Source organism: Drosophila subpulchrella, chromosome 3R (assembly GCF_014743375.2).
Source record: "Drosophila subpulchrella strain 33 F10 #4 breed RU33 chromosome 3R, RU_Dsub_v1.1 Primary Assembly, whole genome shotgun sequence".
Taxonomy (NCBI): domain Eukaryota; kingdom Metazoa; phylum Arthropoda; class Insecta; order Diptera; family Drosophilidae; genus Drosophila; species Drosophila subpulchrella.
Window position 1 is genome coordinate 15817980 of NC_050609.1, and position 17803 is coordinate 15835782.

The window sequence follows — 17803 nt, forward strand, 5'->3', positions numbered from 1 at the left end:
AACGATAGGCAAATTTTCCAGCAAATTAAGGAAATCGTTTTGGGGATAATCAGAACAGGGTTCGGATGTGATATAGTATTGCCTATGGCCAGTCAGTCAGTCAGCTGATCGATGAGAGCGAGCGAATATGGAAATACTACTCTGTAACTATATGGACGTCATTAATCTTGGCCGAGACCGAGACCGCGACTGCGGGTGATAAGCAGTGGCAGTGGCTCCAGCCCAAAACCAACACCACCTATTCAGATCCAGCGAGAATGAGCAGTGGCGACGACGACGACGACGACGCCAGTCAATGCCAGAGCGCGAAGCGGTCGCGTTGACAGCGGTAGCAGCTCTCCAATAATTCCCCAATACAATACAATACCATACAATATATTATTCTGTTCCGGCGACTCGACTAATATCGCCCAACGCTAATTGCTTGGCTGTGATACGCGATTCGGTTCCGAGTTTCGGTGAGACATCCATCAGATATCACATCCAAAGTGAGTGCAATCGATCCGATCCCAAGTCTTCTTCCCACTTGGTATGCGAAATGGAACCACATCGATCCGATCCGATCGCCCCTCATAACAACAATAACTAAAACAGCCAAACACGCGCCACAGGTGTGAGCAGGTGGAGCGCGAAAAGCGGTGTCTGTGTTCTCATTATTCTGATACTGAATTCTCATTCGCATTCGTGACGTTTTTGTTTTGCATCTTTGCGTCGCTTTTTTAATTGATTTTATAACGAGTACATAAGACCGCGTTACTACAGTAAAGATATACATATAACAGTATGCAAATATTGTGACAAAAAAGTTTACAAGCTCCGTATGTGTAGATCCCCCAGAAGTGCGGATTATTTCGGTGATATGAGGGTACCAAAAAGTATAATAATATAGTACAATCATTTTGTTGTTTAGCGTATTACTTTGTTGTGTTTGCAAAAATTATTTTTGATATATTTTTGGCAAGCTTTGAGTTTTTTTTTGCACTGTTTTGAAAGAATATTTTCTTTGATATATTTTTAGTCCCCAGCAACGAGTGCATTTGTGTATCTAAAGTGTGCTTACTTATAGATGGTAATTCTTGGCAGATTAAGTTAAGGGCCTGGCTTAAAAACCCATTAAAAAGTATTCCAAAACTCGAGCAGGCAATCTGGGGCGCTGTTCCATTCCGCTTTTAACAAGATTCGTCTTCCCCATAAAGAGTATAAGGTTTCCTCTTATCGGCTAGAACAAATATGTGCACTCATGTTTATATATTTTTCAAGTGCTTTGCGAAATCAGTGCCGTAATGGCCTGACTCAGATTTGCCATTATTAAAGTATGTTAGCTATGTGGAGCATTATTGAAATGTGTTTGAAAATTCAGTAAAAAAGTGTGTACGAATCACTTCCTCATAAAAGTGTTCCAACGGAATTCCGAGCATTTACTTCATTAATAAGCTCTAAAAGCAAAATCACAACCCTAATTGGTTTACCACGAGCAAATCGAATACAGAAATCACAAAGCTATAAAATGATTTGAGACCCATTTAAATTCGTCATGAATATCATCTGGTTTTTAGCAGAGCAATATAAAGCAAAGTAAAGAAAAGGAAAACAACCGAATGTATATGTAAAGTTATTTAAATGTTTTTCGCTTAATAAGTAAAAGCAAAATCTGTGCCGCGGCCTGATAAATCCACTTTTTACTTGCCATTCGGGTTTTAAGGGCCCCATCTGAGATCCCAAAGAGACCATCGATCGTTCGGGCAATACGAATTCGCAAGCCCATAAATTTGCCAAAACAGGCGCCATAATAGTGACTAGAGATTAAAATAATGTAATAAATCTTTTGAATTCTAAAAGTTGGTCATAGAAGCTAGGCATCTAAAGAAAATAATACCATCATAAATTATTCCGCCATAATCCACTTTACGGTAGAATGGCTCCTGCACATTGCCATAGTATTTGATGTCAGGTTGCGCCAATGATAAGGCTATATGGGGTCTATCGTACAGTCGGAATCAAAACAAACATTGAAATTCCACCCAATAGGTGGTATACATAGGTTTGGTATACATTTTATTTCACTATCGATGAGATTAAATGTAGCAATGGGTTTATTAGGAAAAATATTTAATTTCCTTATCACTGGGTTTTGTTGTGTCACCGGTTCTGTTTGGAAAACTTGTAAAAAAAAGATCTAGCAGATCTATTGAACATATAAGAAGTATATCAAAGTTAGGAACTGCCATATCTTGCCTCTTTGAATTAACCGCTGTATTTACCTTGCTGTACACCTGTTATTATCGTATTTTACTAATTTTTGCGCCACTTATCAGTCGAGATGCTTGCACAGCTCGTTAGGCACACATGCTCCCATGCTAAATTCATTAGCCGATACGATACCACAGATTTGTTTATATTTCATATTTATTCTGGCAATTTTCGATTCGTTGCAGATTGCCGACACGACTTGGCAACATTCCCTTTGATAGGAGGATAATTAAAGTGTAATACATTTTCCCGATTGAGCCTTTCATTCGGGGTCGTCGCTTTTGCCGGTGTTAATTAAGCCTTCACACACTCAAGTGTGCCACTTGAAATGTCCGCTCGGGGCACATACGAACCTCTTAAGCACTGCCTTATCGCCAGCCGGATTCGGCCAACGGAGTAGACACAAGTAAAAAGTGATCTCACAGATAACGCCGAATCGGAATCGGTATCAGTAGCAGTTTCCCAGGCAGTTGTGTGCACTCCACCGGCAGCTGGTAAGAAACCAGCAGAATATTCATAAATAATCTTTGGAGGCAGCCACATCGGCGGATCAACTCCACTCCACTGAACTGCTGCTGGCCATTGAAAGGAAGTGGGTCTTGTGACTTCGTCGTCGTGGTGCAGATAATTGAATTTAATGCACAAATGAGCCCAAGGAATTTGCTTTCATAAATCCCGTATACACATGCACAAGTGACGAATGCAATTCCTGCCCTGCACTCGCATTGTCTGCCATCTGCCCTCTGTGTTCGCCGAGAAAATTCACTTCCGAGTCGCACACATCACTCCCGTCCCAAGATGAAGGCGACCAGGAACGGAGGTCAGCTGCTCATCGCCCCGTCGCCACACAGCCCCTCAGCCCGCCTGCTGCCCCTGCGCACCTACTCCAACGCCTCCTCCCTGGGCCACCACCACGACAGGAGTCCTCTGCCGGATGGCGGGGATGAGGAGGAGGGTGGGCTGGGCTACCACCACACGCTGGTAAGTGAAGTTGGGGAAGGTTATCCGGTCCATTAGAATAAGGTGATAGAAAGGGTGCCATTCAATTCAATCAATTAATTAAAATTTTAAATACATTTTTTTTATCATAACTAATATTCTATACTACATACTCTATTCTTTTTAACCAAAACAACAATTCTTGGTCCATTTTTTTTTCTTAATAGATCAGTTATTACAAGTTTCTTCAAATATTCATTGTTATAAATCAATTGATTCGATTTACCACACGCTGGTAAGTGAAGTTGGAGATGGTTTATCGGTCCATTAGAATAAGGTGCTAGAGAGGGTGCAATTCTTGAATTTAGTTAATTAATTAATTAAAATTTTAAATACATTTTTTATAATGAATCATAACTAATAATCGTTGTAAAAAAACATTTAATGCTGTAAACTCTATTCTTTTTTAAAAAAGAGCTCTAATTTTTGGTCCCATTCTTCAGTGCATAATAATATAACTTCTATACAACAACTAATTCAAATTAGAAAAAATATTTGTAAAAGGCACCTTAACTTTACTCTCTACACTTTCTTAATAACTCATCTAATTATATCATCTATTATAAATCAATTGGTTCGAATAAGAATAAATAGTAGCTTTTCAAGGCCATAGCCTGATGATCATGATAGTCCCACACAGATTTAAAAGGTTGAGATCGATTTCGTAATCAAGACCTACAACGGATATTATGAGCCATTAGTGAGAATTCCAATTGTCATCATTCATGATTATATAACTAGTTAATTTTACTAAAGGTGGATATCATTTTCATTCGATCTCAGTATAGGCATACGTCATTCCATACCGTATCGAGGTTTTAAATTCACTTTCTTATTGACATGTTTGTTTGCGGTTAGACTCATTAAGTGGTCAATAGTGTTTTATTTCTGGATGATCAAAGGCAATTTCAATGCTAAACAATAGGTATCATAAACATATTTCCGCAATTTTACTATACATATATAGAAGCAAAGAATTAAATTTATGAGTTTTGGTATACCATTGGTAGTGTACAAAAATGATTACTCATTTAAAAAAATTATAATGTTACACATTCTTCTTACTTTCTAAAAAAATAAGATAATTTCCAACGCCTGTTCAAATTTACTGTGATTCATAACACATACCACTCGTTCTCAAGTTATAAATTCAGTTCATATAGTTTATTGGGGGTGGCGTGAAAATTTACCAGTTATCACGAAAAATTTATTGATCGAGAATTGATTGATTGTTTTACAATGTCAATCGGATTCATGAGCATAAACTTTTGTTAATATTATCGCAGCAATTTCCGAAAGTAGCGTCAAAAGCTAATCTATTAAGTGGGGTAACACCCAAACGAATGCTCTACAAAATACCAAAATAAATATTCGATTATTAACAGAGCCGTAAATACCCGTGCTAATAGGAAAATACATTTATCTATTTAAAGCCCACAATTGTGTTTGCATTAGAACGCCTACAACGATCCAGCCTGTTTGTTATTAATTTTTTTTTATCGTAATTGGTTGGCTGGAAATCCCGAGTTGATAATAAATTGCCGTCTACTGTATTTTTATTTACATAAACACGTCGGTATGGCGCTTAGATTTGGCAATTCCAACCTTGTCACAGTTGGTGGCATTAACTCGGGGGATTACTCGATTATAATTGTATTAGTTCCAGCTGCCAAGTTGATTAAATATAATTCTTGGGCTAGCCACTGATCTCGAAACACCCTTATAAATAAAGAATATACGGTAGTTGAAATATTATAAAGGTATATGAGTCACTGAGTTTAATATAAAACGATCTCATCCTAAGGAATGTTGTTTATAATACTTATAATTTCTCAAAGCAAAGAGATTTTCGGTAAGGGTATAATTAAATTCGTTACGCCTTTACACACATGTTTCTTGTTTTACTTTTTCCGCTCATGTGATTAACATGTGACTATTTGCTTGTTTTTATTTTATTTGCTTATATATTTTTTTAATTTTTTTCATGTGCTATGACACATGTTGCTCAACATACGAATGAGATTATATTGAGCTTGAGGATAATGTGTAGGCATTTTGTGCCATGTTGGGAAGACTTAAAGCTCCCACGAGTCAAACAAAAGGTTTTATCGTATTCATGTAAATGTACCCTCCGCCCAAATGTTTATTGATGAGGTTTTCCTACTCTCCAGATAAATCCAACGCAAACCAATTTCATTTCAACTTTGTTGAGACACTGTAATTAGCACCTTGAGATAATTGCAGCAATGAATGTAGAGAACCCCCATATGTTTAACTTAACTAAAATCCTGAATACCGTTTAAATAGGTGATCTTATCTTTTGACATGGGGTAATTTAAAAACACTCGCTCGAACCTGCAATTAAAGATCAGAGATGGAAACAAGTGTATAGTACTTGTTTAAGTGGTAACTTTAAATTTATTATACTGCAGGCAATGAATTGCTGATCGATTGATTACCTGATACGTTGAAAGGAAGTATTATCCACTTGGATTTGACGGGTTCTTATCGGCTCTATATTGAACCATCCATCAAAATTTAACATTATCAACAATTACCTCTATTTAGTTAACCGTTTAAAGATCGCCAAAAATAAAACTATTTATTTGGCTTCGCAATGCTTTTGCTTTATAAATTATGTTTTTAATGGGCCATAGAGATATGTTTTCTTGTGCGGATCATAAAGTAATTTAGCTAAAATTATATTTCTTTATAGCATGGTATTTGCGTTCACGCGCCTCGTGTTTATCTTTTCCCCATGGATACGCGAGAATATGGTCAGAATATATACCTATACCTATGTAGATGCAAAGCACGATATTTATTCAAAGATTTCATTCAATTTTTAATTAAGTTCGGTAGCTTTTGTACCCCATCCTTTACATTTTTTCACCTTGCTTCAGGTGTTGTTGTTACTTGGACCCTTATCGCGGTTTTGCGGCTCGGAAGGTGTTTCTAGCACCATTTGAGATGCTGGCTCTCCAGTCGCCACACAGTTTTAGCCAAGATCACTTTGTTTTATCGCAAGCCTGCTAATTTCTATCATATGAGTTCGAAAATGTCGCTTCACAAAAAAGTAAGTAAATTATCATATCACCACGTATCTCTGTAACTGCGTGTGCCGAAGAAAGAACTTATATTAAGGAAAAATTATTATAAAGAAGTATTCAATGGAGTATGAAAAATGTTTTTAACTTCTTGGAATTATTCTTTATGAACTTAGGGGTATCATGTGATGGCAAATTTTTTGAAGTTTTACCTAAGCTGTTAAATTTATTTATGGTGGTACTTAGCTCTTTCATTGGATGAATTAACAAACAGCCATTGATATTTATACAGCACAGGCAAAGTATTTATATCAGTGAAGTGCATCTTCGGGAACCACTTCTTTAAGGATCGGTGTAAGGGTTTTTCCAAGAGAACCCGGAAGATTTCTTGCGCTTCAACATCTGTATTATAATATTAAAATAATACTTTCGTAACTTAACTCTTAAGTTGTGAACTGATTACATAAATTTTTGTATGAAGCTTCTCCTTGGAAATCAAGTTCATATATCAAATGATCAAGTAGAGTTTAACTTAACAGACACGTAATGCTCGATTTTTGTCCTACACTGCTTAATTGCCAAGCAGAGCGCCGATATCTAACAGAGGGTGACAGATCGTGATAAAGCTTTCACTCTCTTTAAATTGGTCTCTCTTAAATGCTTATACCTATATCAATTTCCCTGAATGTTATGAAAGTGCTAGATTATGACCTGAGTACTCCGCTTACACACGGTCTAACAATCTATACCCACTTAGGGTTACCATTATCGCGAATTAGGGGTAGAACTTGTAGATTGACTAAGACAATAATGACATCTAAAACAGTGCAGACGGACTAAAAGAACCGGTACACTTAAATGTGATAAATCCAACAGATGCTCCAAGACATGTGACCCAATGCCTAGTCTACACATTGAGACTATTAAAGCAAGTAATCGCAATTTATGCGGCTTAAGTGATCCGTCACAGTGGGTTGATCGGTATCAAAATTTCAAGAGAATTTAAAAGCCCACCAACCTATTATCTAATAATAAAATTGTTAACTCCCTAATAAATGAAAGTCAAGGAAATATAAAAAAATTTTTGGAATTATTGATAAAGCCTGGAATATAAGACTTAGCCCACTGTGCACCGCACTTCGTGTCATCCAAGTGCTGGCATTTTCACTTTTTCGCCGTTGACCAGACCACAGATTATTAAATTTATGAAATTCTATTGATGTTTACACGCAAACTTTGACCGCTCGAGAGTGACTGGTTATACATGAGATGAGATACATGGGAACTATGTCTGTATATCTGGCGACGGGCGTCCGCAAACTTGAGACTGCTCGAAGACCAGACGAGTGCGTCGGTGTCTGTGTACTAAATTTAATGGAATCTTGAGTTTAAGCGGGACCGGAGCGGTCTATCCTCATGACACTATTCAGTTGGATTCAAGACTTGGCTCGGCTCACACGCAGCTGAAAATCTAGTTATAGTATTTACCTCCTTATTTCGCAAACGGATTTCAAATACGGGAAATGAGCGATATCTGTGCCATGGATGTGACGAAACCGTATCGGTCCCATCTTTGATAGTGCGCCATCGATCGCGTAGAACTGCTGCGACTATAAACCCATTAAAAACCCATTCGAACTGACAACACCCCAGTATGGTTTATTTCGGCGATAGGCAACGCGATCGCAATCGCGATCGGAGTAATCAGAAAGTCGAGAGAATCATACACGATGAAGAGTTTGGCGAGGAGAACGTCGAGCTGGTGGACTCGGAGTGGGCGGACTTCGAGAAGTTCATTTGCCAGTTGCGCAAGCGGCGGAACAGTGCCATGTCCATGGAGGAGGAGCTGCGTCACGTGCAGCGGCAGCCCAAGATCAAGTCGCACGCCTTCTACCCGTGTCCGCCGCCCGCCGAAAATGCCCGGGATTCGGACTCCTCGGACGAGGATGATCCCATCGGATACATCGATACTCTTGTAAGCATACATATGGGTATACCAAGGGATCTGAAATACAGTATTGTTGGGGGACAAACAATCTTTTGTTTGCTAACTCTAGGCAAAAAACTCTTATCTGTATATCTGTCCCGGGAACTTGCATGCGTTTCTTATAGGCCATATACAGCAGAGGTTAAACTAATAGTCATTTAGTTAAAAAAATATAGCTGGGATTTTCGTAAATAGGCTGTTTATTAGCTTTTCAAGCACTATTAAGAAGTTTTTCTTCATAAGATTTAACAACGGGTAGCTTTTCGTTTAATATTAAAATTCATAATACAGTCCCCAACTTGGAAAACCTTATTCCAAATTTTCAAAAAGCTATTCAATTCAATTGTATTACGAAAGTAAATTGAACATTATTCAACATTTCATGTACATTTCCAGCCGTATCGTGTCGTATCCATATAAACATACGTCTGCGAATCGTCGTGATTATACTGCCAATAAGTCTGATTATTCGACTTTCTTATTATTATTACCCATTTTTGATGACGCAAAGAGCGTCCAAATTTTTATCATTTATCACGTAGAGTCAGTCGTAAAACTTTGGAATTACATATGTATTTTTAACAAGCTGTAAAAGTGGATAAAAATCACTGCAACCATATAAAAAATCAATCATCCGCACTGTGGACTTTTTATAATGAAAATTGCCATGCTTACAGTGTTTATTATTCTTTATGTTAACAATGTTTTATTTGTACATATTTTTCGTCACAACCGTTTCGTACATCTGCCGTGAAACCATCGATCACAACAGAAAAACTTTTTATGATTTCTGAATGGTTTTCCAAGCTTTTGCTCGCCGCTTTTCCTGCTAGTTGCCTCTGGCGATTTTTCCGCTTTCTATTCGCATCTGGGCCTTTGTAAAAGCAATGCAAAAACAGTGTACGACGAATGACAAAACAAGCGAAGACATTAGCTATTTTTAATCCGATTATAACGAAAAGTGTTTATTATATTTAAAAGAAAGCAACAAATATTCCATTGCTAAAGGTAGTAGGGTGGCGAAAAAGAGTGACCGTATTGGGAACTCGTGGGTGAGAATTATTAGAGTTAGTATACCCCGTATTTTAAACACTCCCCAGCACTTAAATCACCCACATGTTGTTGTTTGAAGATCAAAACCCAAATTGATAATCCATTATCGTGCAATTAAATTTATGAACCATTTCGAAATACCCAAAAGAATGTGCCTTTGATTGCCGAACGAGAATAAGTCGAAAACAAATTTTTGAGATTCATATTTTGTTTACACATCTCTTAGCCATTTTTTCATTTTCCTGTTGGCCGTTTTTTTTTTAGTATCGGCACAGCGTGCTACCCTGGCGCAGCGTCTAGCCAAAAGAAAATTTCAATAATTTTCCACACGCAGAGCGCCGAAAGCTCGACAAGTCAGTTTAGTTTCAAAAAAGTTTAGGCCAATACAAGAACGCTCGGTGGCCGTCGGAGAATCAAGATCAAAAATCAATAGATAATGGAAATCATTAAAATAGTGCAAATAGTTATTGGAAAATATATATAGGAAAGTGCATAAATTAATTTATGTGCCGCTTTTCCGATTTCTGATTTCGGCAGCGATAAATCAAATTTATATGAAACACACGACGTACACCGTGTAAAATGTTAAAAATAAATGGCAATGCATTTTACAATCGCCGTGTTTCCGAGACGGGGCTCAAGGGCAGTGGCGTCCACCTCTAATTACGTCTGGCAGTGAGATACAAATTCAATTCGTTTCATTGCGATTCGATTCGAAAAACCTGTACTGAACTGCTGCAACCGAAAGATAACCGAAAAAAAAAACTAAAAATAATTGGCGAACAAGATGCGACACAAATATTTCGCCAACAGCCGCGGGCATGTCAAAGGCCGCCACCCAGATCCAAGTGACTGTGAATTCTGATTTGTATTCGACTTTTGATTACGATTGCGATTGTTGTAATCGTGATTCTGAGTACGGGACCTCGTTCGTGTGCACATCGCTTGCTTCATGTTTAACAACAGCCACTCGCACCAGGATGAGTACATTCGCGAATACGCCTTCGAGCCGGAGCTGCTGATCAATCGCGAGGACTATCAGCGCCAGGAGGAGCGCTCCCACAAGTCCACATCCTCGACAGCCTCCACAGCCACCACGCCCGTCCGCCAGCGCTGGGATGAGGTCATTGCCAAGCAGAAGGAGCAGCACCGCCAGCAGACCATCGAGATCGATCCACCCGGCGATGACAAGAACCAGATCGAGATCGAGATCGAGGCCTTCTACTATGTGAGTGGCCCGCGAGCCACCTGTCCATCAGGGTATTCATGGTCATAACTGCAGGGAGAGATCCTCAAAGTACCAAATCACCCTGAAGTTAATCGTTCACATCCTAAAGAATTCGCGCAGCTGTCCACCTTGAAGTTGGCACTTTATATCCTGAAGAATTCGCGCCACTGTTCCCTCTAAAAAATCCTTTTAGGATATTGGAATGCAACTAACAGACCCCTCAAAAGATAAATCATATTTCAAATCCGAAATATGAATGAAAATATTTAAATGTTATAAATTCAAATATGAAATTACATGTTTTTAATTTTGTTATTCTTCAAAAACAGAAATCATATTCAAAATCTGCACTATACAAACATGAATTAAGATAAATTCGGATTTTCTTAGGGCCCAGTTGTCTACGAAAACCATTGTTCTAATATAGATTCTTCACTAGCCGTTTTATTTCCACATTTATACATACCTCTTATTTATTTATTTTATTTTCCTCGTCTGCAACGAACAACCTCTTGCATTGACCCTCAAAGCACACACAGAAAACAAATCACCACAAGGTCTGCCCTTCAATTCGCAAATAAGTCAGATTCTGCATCGGAATTTATAAAATTTCACTTATGTCGAAATGAATCTTGATTTTCACTTTCTGAAAAATTGTCGTGACCCAAATAATGACGTATGTTAAAGATTTTGTACACAAAAAGTTGCAGCTGCTAGACTTTTCAAAGTCTCTAGCCGAAAGGTATCACTTGGATACCGGTAAATATTCGATTACTTTTGAAAAATCTTCAGTTTTAAAACTTATATAATTATACGTTTGTTTTTTAAATGCAACTTGAAAAATATAGTTAGGTACACAAACAGGTATTTTAAATGTATCATCTGTATTTTTTCCAAGTGCATCTGTCTGTGCACTTCCTACCTCTGTCATCAGTTCTTTTTCTCTTGCCATTTGCCTAGAATGCTCAAGGCAAATGTGATTGTTTGTTTTCAACACAGGTAGCACAAAAAGCTTCTTTGTTTGGTTTTGAAAACATGCATTGGTGTACCATAAATATAATTAGAAAAACATACATTATTGTTATTATTTATTAAAGCTCAGGACTTGACTAATTTGCCGTTTCTCTTCACAGATGTATGGTCGTTATACCAAAGATCTAGGAGAATTTGCCAAGGATGAAGCCAGAAAGCTCAAAATACTCGAAAAGCGACGAAAGCAGGAAGATAAACAAAGGAATAAGGTAAAATTTAATAGAATCTTTAAAGCAGCGACTACCCAGTTCCGTAAAATACAATGTTTATAATGGTCTTGTGATTTATTAAAATGCAAACTAAACGAGAAAACGAAATATTCAAGGTATGCAGAGGAATATGCCTAGTAAATTTGAGTTGTACATCTTATAGTTGAGATCTTGTAGTTAAGATCTTCCCGAACGTATCAGTTTATAAAGCAGCAGTGCTGGGACATATTTTCAGGAACTGCTAGGCAAACACTCGACCCGGGCGAAGCGGGTGTCATCATGGATCTGGAGGCACACGGTGGCCCGGCTGGGCGAGGATTGGGTCTTCCTGGCGCTATTGGGCATCATAATGGCGCTGCTCTCATTCATCATGGACAAGGGCATATCCATATGTACAAACGGTAATGGTGCTATTAATCGATTCCCCAGCTCGTTTTAGTACCCATTGTTTTTCTTTATATATTCTATATTCCTCTAGCGCGAATTTGGCTGTATCGCGATCTGACGTCACAGCCTTTTGTTCAGTACATAGCTTGGGTCTCACTGCCGGTCTGTTTGATATTATTCTCAGCCGGCTTTGTCCATCTCATCGCACCGCAAAGTATAGGTAAGCGTCTGGGTAATCATACATACATATATATATAACATCTCACACATGTCACTTTTTCTTATGATACACATATCATATACATCTCGAAATAACTGTCTTTTACTTAGTCTAACTTATGTAATAGGTTCATTTTTATCATAGATCTAAAGCACCCCAGACATATGATCAGGTTTCTTATCATATCATATATTACTTCCTCTTAATAACTGTCTTTAAATTAGTCTTACCAATGGAGTGGATTATTCTTTGCCATAGATCTCTCACTTATCAAATATAATACTTTTATATTACTACCTCTTAATAACTGTCTTTTCCCTAGTCTAACCAATGTAGTGGATTATTTGTTGAATATTTCTTAAAAGTAGCCCGCTTGAGTGAATAACTAAGTAATTGCCTCAAATTGTCGCAGTCTTCCATTTAAGCTGACGTCGGTTTTCCAAAATTGTAGAAATTGTATGAATTTTGTGCTTACTTACTTTACTTCTATGGTTGATTAGGGCCAGGGAAACGAACGAATCTTGATTGTTTCCCATATATGACTTCTTCCCAAGCAACCTCTCTCAAAGAACTATTAGGGTTTTTTAGCAGAACTCTCTTTCTTGTACACTTACCTACTTAATTTTGATTTAAAAGTACTCATAGTACCACTGCACTCTGGCAGCTGCCCACTCCAAGCACCCTTGGCACCACCAATCTGTGAATCCATTGTGTCTACATGTTATATACTCGAACCACTAACACTCCCAGCAACTCTGCTAACTGCACACCTCAGCAAATACTAACCCCTAGCCATAGATATAACTATAACTGCGAGTATGATCAATGCAAATCTACATAACATAACCAAACTGTGTCTAGGTTCCGGTATACCCGAAATGAAGACCATACTGCGCGGCGTTCAATTGAAAGAGTATCTCACATTTAAGACACTAGTGGCCAAGGTAATTGGTTTAACGGCAACTCTGGGCAGCGGTATGCCATTAGGAAAGGAAGTAAGTATAAGAATTGATCTCACACTGCATGCACACCGCCGAGGCGGCAAAACAAGTGCAATTTGGAAAATCTATAAACAAAGAATTCAGTTAACGCATCTGTATATGTAAATGGTATCTCCGTATGTTTCCCTAGGGTCCTTTCGTACATATAGCAAGTATTGTAGCACAATTATTAAGTAAACTTGTCACATCATTCCAAGGCATATATGAGAATGAGTCGCGAAACTCTGAAATGCTGGCGGCCGCCTGTGCCGTGGGTGTGGGCGCCTGTTTTGCGGCTCCCGTGGGGGGTAAGTAATCTATTATCATCTTTATTTATGATCTTAACCACTGACCCTTGACGTGCTCCAATCCCAAAAGGTGTGCTCTTCAGCATAGAGGTCACCACCACCTACTTTGCGGTGCGCAACTACTGGCGTGGCTTCTTCGCCGCCGTTTGTGGCGCCACTGTCTTTCGACTTCTGGCCGTTTGGTTCCAAAATGCGGATACCGTTCGGGCCCTGTTCCTCACGAACTTCACCACCGAGTTTCCCTTCGATCCCCAGGAGCTGTTTGTCTTCGCCTTGATTGGGTAAGTCATCTACATTATCTATATATAAGTATAACCACTCAGATCTAAGAATCAATGCTTTGGCAAACATCTTTAAATAAAAACAATCTTTAGTTTTCTTACCATTCAATTCTAGTTGAATATATAACATATTTATAGTATTATTTTTTTCATTTAAGTCTTGTTTGTGGATTGGGTGGCGCCTCCTACGTTTGGGTCCATCGGCGTTATGTCCTGTTTATGAGATCTAACAAGCGGATGAACAAGTTCCTGCAGAAGAAGTGAGTTCTTAAGAACAGATGGTTTATATGTACATTTATAGTTTTATATATCACTGAAAAACTGTTCTTTATTTCTAATATTAATTAAAATTATTTATTTTTTTCAGTCGCTTCTTGTACCCTGGTTTCCTTGCCCTGTTGGTCTCCAGCATATCGTTTCCCCTGGGCACTGGTCAGTTTCTGGCCGGCGAACTGAGCACCCATGAGCAGGTCACGCAGCTCTTTAGCAATTTCACGTGGTCACGCGATGATCTTACCGTGGAGCAGGCGGCCGTAGTGACTCACTGGATGACCAGCTACACGAGCGTGTTTGGAAACCTAGTGATCTACACCCTCTTTACGGTGAGTGCTGCGAGTCTCTGGAAATCCCAATTACTAACCAATTTGATCTTATCCCTTCAGTTCATGTTCTCCATTATCGCCTCCACGATACCAGTTCCTTCGGGCATGTTTATTCCGGTTTTCAAGATCGGAGCGGGCTTTGGTCGGCTGGTGGGCGAGTTCATGGCGGTGACGTTTCCCCATGGAGTCCGTTACGGTGGCCGACTATCGCCCATCATGCCCGGAGGCTATGCTGTCGTCGGAGCAGCCGCCTTCTCCGGATCCGTTACCCACACGGTCTCCGTGGCCGTGATCATTTTCGAGATGACTGGCCAGATCACGCATGTGGTACCCGTAATGATTGCCGTGCTGGTGGCCAATGCTGTGGCGGCCCTGCTCCAACCGTCGATATACGACAGTATTATATTGATTAAGAAGCTGCCGTACTTGCCCGATCTCTTGCCCTCCAGTTCGGGGATGTACAGCATATTCGTGGAGGACTTTATGGTGCGGGACGTGAAGTACATATGGTATGGCATCTCCTATCAGAAGCTCAAAGAGGTCCTCAAGCTGAACAAGACGCTGAGATCGTTGCCACTGGTGGACAGTCCCGATAACATGATCCTCCTGGGATCTGTGCAGCGTTACGAGCTGATCAAGATGATCGAGAAGCACATTGGACGCGAGAAGCGAATGGAGGTGGCACAGAAGTGGCAGAAGGAGGCCCAGGAGCGGGCACTCGAGGAGGAGAAGAAGAAACAGGAGGTGGAGCTGAAGATGCGGCGACCATCGAGATTTGAGGTGTTACCTGCTCCGGATATTCTCAGTTTGCGGCAGATTGCCAATGACGAAATGCTGCCGCCCAAAAAGAGGGCGGAGACCATGCATGGTTCCCTGGCGCCCAGGAAGTCCATCCTGAAGAAGACCAACTCCTTCAACCTGAAGACCTATGCCCAGCCCATGGCCCATAGTCCTAGCATCACACCCTACACCACAATCACCGGAAACTCCGAGTTCCGCATTCGCTCCGCCTTCGAGGCCATCTTTAAGAAGTCCACAACGCTCCAGGATGTCCAGCCGGATCCGGAAACAGGCTCCCTCTCCCCGGCCGCCAGCAACAACGAGGTGGAGGTGCCTCGAACTCCCAGCACTCCGGGCGTTTCCAAAAAGGTTCAGCTGGTAAGTGAAACTTATATACCTTCTAAGGATTGGGCTGGTTCTTTGGGGTTACCTAAGTAAACTGGGAGATGTAATCACTCTTTTCAAGTCTGCACAAAGTAATTGGGATTTTGTTACCGATCAAATTATGCTGGTAAGTAACTCATGAACAACTTTCACTTCATTACAATCATTTTCCTGTGAGATGTGTGTTTAACCCACTCTAATATCTGCAAGCAAGTAAACCCTATTTCAACGGAAGCAACAACATTGGTAAGGATCTACAACCAGAGTCCTGAAAGTATTATATCGCTATAAAAATAGGATCACCAAAAGGTAGAACTAGAGTAGATAGAAAAATGTAAAGCGTATATAACACAACTATAATACATTTTAATCAGAACCTTAAAATATTATACATAAAGCCTGCGGAAAAGGATAGCACGGATATAGCATTATCAAATAGTGGGGATAGTTCAAGCCAGTCACCGAGTATTAAATTCAAAACAAACAAAGTTACAGATGTAAATAGATCTCCTCAAAAGGCGAAAAGGTGCACGAAAATTCGGTTTGCCACTGAAGTTGGAGTAAATGGTTCGCCTACCCGAACGAAATGTGAAATAAAAGAACCGAACGAACTGGGATATTCTATAGAAAATGTGGATGAAACAAAAGGTCCCGAAATGGACGTGGAGGTGGGTGAAGCTATAAGAAAATTCCATTAACTTTTAATGCCTTACATACCACTTACTCATAAACCTAATATAACCGACTCTTTTTCTGTCTTAATTATCTAAACTTAACCCAACAAGAGCATTCAAAAGCCGAAGTCAGTACAGCTGGTATGTCTAAAATAAATGGGGTTCATTTAGGATTTCTTATTTTTGGATAATAACTATTCTGTTATAATATATTTTCAGCCCAGGGAACGTGTCATCGACATGTCGCCGGAGGATCAAAAGCAATGGGAGCTCGAGGAGATGTTAAAACCCATCGATCTGCAGAAGGCCAATGTGCACATAGACCCTTCGCCCTTTCAGCTGGTGGAACGCACCTCCATACTCAAGGTTCACTCGCTGTTTTCGATGGTGGGCATCAACCACGCCTATGTGACCAAGATCGGAAGGCTAGTGGGCGTGGTGGGACTCAAAGAAGTAAGATTTATGGGGTTACCTTATAGATTATCATCTTATAACCTCTAACCTCATAATAGTTGCGCAAGGCCATCGAGGACATCAATAGCAATAGCTTTGTGCCCCCCACCCGAGATGAGGATGCCGACGACAAGCCGGCGGTGGAGAAACCCCTGCTCTCCACGAACACTAGCGATAAGGCCGTGGACATGACCGTCACCTCGATGGACTCGGCTCTATCCAACTCCGAGAACTGCTCGGACATCGAAATGGAGCACATAAAGCACACGGATAAGGGCACAGTATCGCTCACCATGCCGCCTCAGGATAACCCACCGGCGGAATCAAAAACCACAGAGAACGGCAATCATGCTTGAAACAAGATGATCGGCCAATCAGAATAGGACATACGATACGTATACGTAATATGTTTGTAAAGATCAACTAAAACACACCTATCATAAGTTACGTCTTACACGAGTTAGTCATCAATGTTATTATGTATTTATATCTCGTTAGTTCATAATGTCAAAGATATCGTGATTTATATTTAAGTTGAAAAAAGAAAATCAAGTCACCAACGAAGGATCTGTTTGTTTTTATTTATTGGAATATATTTGATGGAAATTTTATTTTGATTTTCAGCAACTTAGCTTCGTGTATGAAATACAACAATAGAATGGTGGAAAATTAAATGCTCAATAGAAAATGAACACAGTTTCGAAATCGTAATATTTTTAAATACAGGTTTATACATATTTTCTACTGGCAGCACCTACAAATTGGATAAAAACTATTGAACATATAAGTGTTACATTAAAATTAATCAAGTTTACTTATGCAATTTAACTAATAGCTTAAAATTTCAAAATCTTAAATAAGTTCATTCAAAAAAACTTTTGAACACGCGCCGATTAACCACTAACTGAATTAAAACCTATCGATACTCC

The 17803-nt window shown here is 39.5% G+C and overlaps 1 protein-coding gene across 13 annotated transcripts; it reads left to right on the forward strand.

The window, feature by feature from the left end:
• The first annotated feature begins 275 nt into the window (after positions 1-275).
• LOC119555489 (chloride channel protein 2) lies at positions 276-17438 on the forward strand. Of its 13 annotated transcripts, XM_037866918.1 has the most exons (17): positions 291-488; positions 2436-3231; positions 11698-11805; positions 12041-12206; positions 12284-12412; positions 13274-13407; positions 13544-13700; positions 13771-13981; positions 14140-14241; positions 14349-14583; positions 14644-15741; positions 15830-15874; positions 15958-15993; positions 16146-16415; positions 16533-16562; positions 16641-16874; positions 16934-17438. In XM_037866918.1, the coding sequence occupies exons 2-17, from the start codon at positions 3049-3051 to the stop codon at positions 17228-17230; spliced, it is 3435 nt and encodes a 1144-aa protein (XP_037722846.1). In that variant the 5' UTR covers positions 291-488; positions 2436-3048; the 3' UTR covers positions 17231-17438. The 13 variants fall into 13 exon arrangements, 12 of the variants coding, with proteins under 12 accessions (XP_037722846.1, XP_037722900.1, XP_037722861.1 ...); XM_037866933.1 differs by lacking the exon at positions 291-488 and having other exon boundaries at positions 3093-3231; positions 12022-12206; XM_037866902.1 differs by lacking the exons at positions 291-488; positions 2436-3231 and adding an exon at positions 7806-8271.
• Positions 17439-17803: the final 365 nt, after the last annotated feature.